Source organism: Lytechinus variegatus, chromosome 1, assembly GCF_018143015.1.
Source record: "Lytechinus variegatus isolate NC3 chromosome 1, Lvar_3.0, whole genome shotgun sequence".
In the NCBI taxonomy this organism is placed as follows: domain Eukaryota; kingdom Metazoa; phylum Echinodermata; class Echinoidea; order Temnopleuroida; family Toxopneustidae; genus Lytechinus; species Lytechinus variegatus.
Genome location: NC_054740.1, coordinates 46685746 through 46692348, shown reverse-complemented (window position 1 = coordinate 46692348; position 6603 = coordinate 46685746). Strand labels below are relative to the sequence as shown.

At 40.6% G+C, this 6603-nt stretch overlaps 1 protein-coding gene across 1 annotated transcript; it reads right to left on the bottom strand.

Moving 5' to 3' along the window:
- Positions 1–1670: 1670 nt before the first annotated feature.
- LOC121430750 (uncharacterized protein K02A2.6-like) lies at positions 1671–5753 on the bottom strand. Its single transcript, XM_041628137.1, has one exon. It carries the CDS (start codon positions 5751–5753, stop codon positions 1671–1673), a length of 4083 nt encoding a protein of 1360 aa, XP_041484071.1.
- Positions 5754–6603: the final 850 nt, after the last annotated feature.

The following is a 6603-nucleotide window of genomic DNA, read 5'->3' as shown; positions in this document are numbered from 1 at the left end:
GACATTTTTGTTGTTGTAGGATCGTGTAAAACACGCTTGCTTGAGCCGAGTAAAGTTGCTCGAAATCGGAGATACCGCGTTAGAAATTAACGTTGTGTCGTCGCAGAGCGCGCGCGCACGAATACGTACGTATACTGAAACGCGGTATTTCACCAACCAGGGCCGTATTCTGAAATGTTGAACATATATTTTTTTGTATTTTTGAAGCTTATGTTAATATAAACTTCCATACAGTGGCGTACCGTGGGTCACGTCATTGGGGAGGGCACCAGCAAAATTTTTTAGTCACTTAGGGAGCGCACGAAGCGCGCTCAGTTGTCAGGTATACTGACCTAATATTAAGGACATATCCCAGGACCAAAATCCCAGGACCAAAATCCAGTTGAAACCAATTAGAGCAAAACCAATTGAAACCAGTTGGCCAACTGGTTTCAATAGGGAAATTGGAACAACTGGTTCCAATTGAAAACCAGTTGCCAACTGGTTCCAGTTAAAACCAATTGGGCAACTGGAACCAGTTGGCTATTGGTTTCAATTGGTTTTCAATTGGTTCCAGTTGTTCCAATTTCCCTATTAAAACCAGTTGAATCCAATTGGAGGCAACTGGTTTCAATTGGTTCCAGTTGAAACCAATTGGAGGCAACTGGTTTTCAACTGGAACCAGTTGAAACCAATTGGTTTCCAACTGGATCCAATTGGAACTTCCAGTTGGAATGAACTTAATTAGTTACAAATTAATTAGCATTTGCACTAACTATTGCTCATGCCAACACAGAAGCAATGTTATTTGTCTATTAATACCAATGTAAAGGGCATTGATAAAATACAGACTTTCATATGTATATATTCTTATTGGAGTTTGTGGTGTTTGTCCCCACATCATTCCCAAGGCACACGACAAGTTAACAACGGAGACTGATCAACGAAGTACCATTTTAACTTCAACATTTATTAGCACACTTCACAAGGTGGCGCTATACCACATCTCCTCTCCTTCCTCTTGAAAAAAAAAATACATATCCATGCATTCTGCATATAAGTGCATGTTTGTTTGGTTTTTTTTTTACAAACAGTTTCAAACCTGACAAGTCCAGAACTTATGGACATCGCAAGGTTATTTACATACAACAATATCTTATAATGAAAAAAAAAAATGACATTCCAGACAAATACATCCTGGCATTAGAGCAAATAAACTGCAACTGAACTACATGTAAAGTCTGTTGGTTTAAATTTGAAAAGATGGATATTGTACGGAAACATTCTGTCTATTTGACTTCAGTATTAAGTTTCAGAATTGTTGACAGCTTATATCTTTGATAATTGCAAACATTTTAAATACAAACTATTAATAGTCACTAGTGAGTTTAGATATAAAAATCTTGATTTGAGATATCATTTTTTTTGTTTTTTTGTTTTATACAGAGTTTGAGAATAGCAGTCATCTGTTACTCAAAGAAAAACAACAATTGTAGAAAACTTATTCTTATCATTCATTAGTGTACAAGTACTTTTCATCCACTATTAATCAATAAGCTAGAATGTGCCATCAAAGCTTCATATTTACTGTACTTCCAATATAACATGAAACATATCAAAGGTTAACTAAACAAATTAAAATGTCACAGATTTTGCCTGACACAAATGTATATATATATATACACTTAAAGTTACAAATTTAACCGATCTGGTTTTGTGATTTGACGTTTTGAACGACGCAAGATTTGTTCTTTGTTTGGCTGGTGCTCTGTCTGACTGTTCTGTTGAGTTGGAGTGATTTTCTGAGGTGATTGAGATGTATGTTTCTGTGATGTACTTGGTGTGTTTGGCAAGTCTTTGTCTGTTGAGGTGTCTGTGATTGTGATATGATCTCTGTGCATATCTGTGTTTGGTACCGTTGGTTTGAATGGCTCCAACCTCAACCTGGAATCTACATGCTGTACCATCTTTCTGATCTGATCAACATGCCTTTTCCACAGAAAACTATCAACCGCAACCTGATAAGTCACTGGACCAAGGACTTTGGTCACCACACCTTCAGACCACCTATCAGCATTGATCCGAAAATCAAGAACCCTTACTTGTTCTCCAACCTCAAACATCCTCACTCTATCTTTCTTGGGAGCTCTCTTCTGTTGTAGCTTCAAGCCTAAATCTGGTCTCACTTGACTCAGGCGTGTCCTCAACTCTCTCCCCATAAGCATCTTGGCTGGTGTTTCTTGAGTAACCACATGAGGAGTGGTTCTGTATGACAACAAAAACCTATCCAACTTCAGACGCACATCACCTTCATCTGATCTTGCTTTCTTCATGGCCTTCTTGAAGGTTTGAACAAAACGTTCCACTTCCCCATTAGAAGCTGGGTGCTTCACGGCAGACTTGATGTGCTGGATTCCATTCTTCTTCAAGAAGATAGAAAACTCCTCTGCAACGAACTGGGGTCCGTTATCCGATACCACTTCCATGGGAAGACCATGTCGTGAAAATAGACTTCTCAGAACTCTAATGGTATTTGAAGCTGTTGTAGATTTCATGGGAATGACCTCTGGCCATTTACTGTGAGCATCGACAGCTAACAAGAACATCTGATCCAAAAATGGTCCAGCAAAGTCAATATGTACTCTGTGCCATGGCTGTGAGGGCCATGCCCAAGGATTCACCGGAGCTGCAGATGGTAAAGTCTGCATGGCTTGGCATGGTGCACAAGATTGTACCAATCGTTCAATATCCTGATCAAGACCTGGCCAATACACATGCATCCGAGCAAGACTCTTCATCTTCACCATTCCTTGATGACCTCGGTGGAGTTCTTCTAAGATGTATTGCTGCAGACATTCTGGGATAATAACCCTTGTTCCCCACAACAAACAACCTGATTCCACCGTCATCTCATCTTTCTTCCTTAGCCACGCATCGAAATCTGGTGATAGCTCGTCTCGACGTGGCCATCCATTCAGGACAAATATCCGAACTCTTGACAAGGTCTTATCCTTCTCCGAGGCCTGTCGTATCTTCTCGGCTGTAATCGGCAAGGACTTCAACTTTGCCTCATTCGTCTTAGTAGCCTCTTCAGTCCACTTGACGACAAACTCATCCTGCTGGCTCTCAATCTTTCCAGAACTGGGAAGACGTGACAGAAAATCAGCATTTGCATTCTGCTTAGAAGTACGATATTTAATTTCGTACACGTATCCTGAGAGCAAAATAGCCCAACGTTGCAACCGTGATGCTGCAAGCACAGGAATCCCTTTCTTTGGTCCCAAGAGAAAGGTCAATGGTTTGTGGTCGGTCAGAAGTGTAAACTTCCTACCACAAAGATACTGATGGAAAAATCTCACACCGTAGACAATGGCAAGTGCTTCCTTTTCTAGTTGAGAATAATTTGTCTCGGCCTTAGTCAACTTTCTGGATGCATAGGCAATGGGTGCCTCAGCTCCTTCCGTCACATGGGAGATAACAGCTCCTATCCCGTAGGGTGACGCATCCACTGCGAGAGTTACCTCTTTGCTTGGATCGAAGTAACACAATACTTGATTAGAGCTTAGGATCTTCTTAACCAAGTCAAAGGCTTCTTGGCATTTGTCTGTCCAGACAAACATCTGCTTACTCTTCTTCAGCTCATCTATAGGTTCCAAAATAGATGCCAAATTTGGAATGAACTTTCGATAATAATTGACAATCCCTATGAAGGACTGTACTTCAGAGACATCTCTAGGCGGGCATGCTGATGCAATGGCTTCAACACGGGACGGGGACGGGTGTAACCCCTCTGCATCTACAACGTGCCCTAGGTACTCCACCGACTTCTGAAGAAATACACACTTGGACTGCTTCAGCCTTAGTCCAAACTGGCTAAGCCTCTTTAAAACCCTTTCCAGGTTGGAGGCATGTTCCTGGTCATTCGACCCTGTGACTATGATATCATCCAGGTAGCAACCAACTCCTTGCAGACCATGTAGTATCTTATCCATGCATTCCTGGAATATGGCCGGGGCCGAACTCACTCCAAACGGTAACCTTGTATACCTAAATAATCCTAGATGTGTGTTAATTGTAACATATTGTCTTGATTTTTCCTCTAAGTCAACTTGTTGATAAGCATTCTTCAAACCAAGCTTTGTAAACTTCTTCCCACCTTGAAGGCTAGCAAAAAGCTCTTCGGGTCTAGGCATAGGGTATTCTTTCACTTCTAACTGTGGATTAATGGTAACTTTGTAATCACCACAAAGCCTAATTCTACCATCCGGCTTTTGGACCGGTACAACAGGAGCAGCCCAATCTGAAAACTCCACTGGTTCTAGTATCCCTTCTTTCACTAACCTATCAATTTCCTCAGCTACTTTGTCTTTGAGTGCAAAAGGAATAGGCCTGGGTTTAAAGAACTTTGGCTCTACATCATTTCTCACTTTCAATTTGGCTTGAACCCCTTTAACTCTCCCAACATTATTGTCAAAGACATCACTGTTAGCTACTATCTTCTCTATTCTGTCTTGTGGTGAACTACACTGTGACGCATGGTGGACAGAAAATATTTCTTTCCACTGCAGACGAATTGTCCACAACCAATCTCTACCCAGTAAAGTTGGACCATTATTCTTTACAACAATTAATGGTAATCTCTTTCTTTGACCATGATAGTTGACATCTACCACACATTTACCCAATACAGGTATTTTCTCTTCTGTAAATGTCTTGAGTTTTACTCCACACTTCTGTACCTGTACTTTCTGCTTGAAATGCTTTTCAAACACAGCTTGACTTATGATAGAAACACCACAGCCTGTATCAACTTCCATCGGTATTTTTGTACCTTCTATTTCAACATTGACCATGATAGGTTGAACACTTCTATTTACCTTATGGACTCTAATGTGATATACATCTTCATCATCACTTGTGTTTGACTCTGAACTTCCAACACTACTTGTTTCTACCTGATCACCCTCTACATGGCTTACCCCTACTCTTGACTTTCTTCTACTCTTATACTTTGGTTTGTGAGACTTTTCTTTCTTTTGCTCTTTCTCTCTACCTGACTTTGACTTAAGACTACTACTCTTATCCTTACAGACTTGTTTCAAGTGTCCTTTACGATGACAAATTTCACAAGTGTAGTCTTTGTACCTGCACTGTTTCTTTACATGTCCTTTTCTTCCACAACAGTAGCAATCATTGGTAGACTTCCCATAGTTCACGTAGCTGGATCTACTTTTCGAATCACCTGGCTGTAACACTTCAGCGTTCTTACTAGCTGCCTCTATACTAAGAGCCAATTTGACAGCCTTGTCGATGGTCAAGTTATCTTCCGACAGTAGACGCTTCTGAATGTTCCGGTCTGCTAAACCACAAACGAATCTGTCTCTCAACGCCTCACTGCGAAACACTCTGAAATCACACGTCTCAGCCATCTTTTTCAGCTCAGCCAGATACACTGCAATCGTCTCATCATGTCCCTGGTTTCTTTTGTAGAATCTGTATCTCTCAAGCATAACAGGGGGTGTGGGGTTGTAGTGCTCTTTCAATACTGCATCAATCTCATCAAGTGAAAGTTCTGGAACTCTCCTTGGCGCTACAAGACTTTTGAGTAACCCATATTCCTTGGCACCCATGACCGATAGCAAGACAGCAACCTTCTTCCTTTCATTGTTAATGTCATTTGCTATGAAATATTGATCAATACGCTCCCTATAAACCTCATAAGGTTCCACATCTGGGTTAAAACTCTCTGCTTTACCCGCTGGAGCCGACGCCATTTTCACAGTCAATGTACGCTTCTTCTCACGAGCAGTAACACCGATAATTGTGCATGGGACTAACTAAGTTCCACGCCACACGAGCACTTTTACAGCAAGACGACACCCACATTCACAGTCATATTTCTCCGATTTACCTGCCTGGGAGCTTCTCACACTTTGGATCCTGATAGGGTACGAAAATCCCGATCCTCGTTCGCCATTTGTGGTGTTTGTCCCCACATCATTCCCAAGGCACACGACAAGTTAACAACGGAGACTGATCAACGAAGTACCATTTTAACTTCAACATTTATTAGCACACTTCACAAGGTGGCGCTATACCACAGAGTGCTTCAAATATATGTATTTTTATTTGATGTAATTTGGTAACAGTTAGTGGTGTACTAATTATCTTTGAATCTGTTTTTATTATAATCTATAACATTTATGAACATGGTTTTCACTGCTAAGTATTGGAAACACTTATCTGAAAAAAGTGTGGAACTTCAAATTGAAAAAAATTAAATAGATACATTATAAATTATGATGAATCTGATAAAACATTAATCTGTGCACACTGGCAGAAAATATGCAAATTAACTGGTTTCAATTGGATCCAGTTGGGTAACTGGAAAATTTCCAATTGGAAACCAATTGGAAATCATTTCCAGTTACCCAACTGGATCCAGTTAGGATTTCCAGTTGCCCAACTGGATCCAGTTAGGATTTCCAGTTACCCAACTGGTTCCAATTAGAATTCAGTTACCCATCTTTCCAGTTACCCAACTGGTTCCATTTAGGATTTCCAATTACCCAACTGGTTCCAGTTAGAAATCATTTCTAGTTGGAAGTCATTTCCAGTTACCCA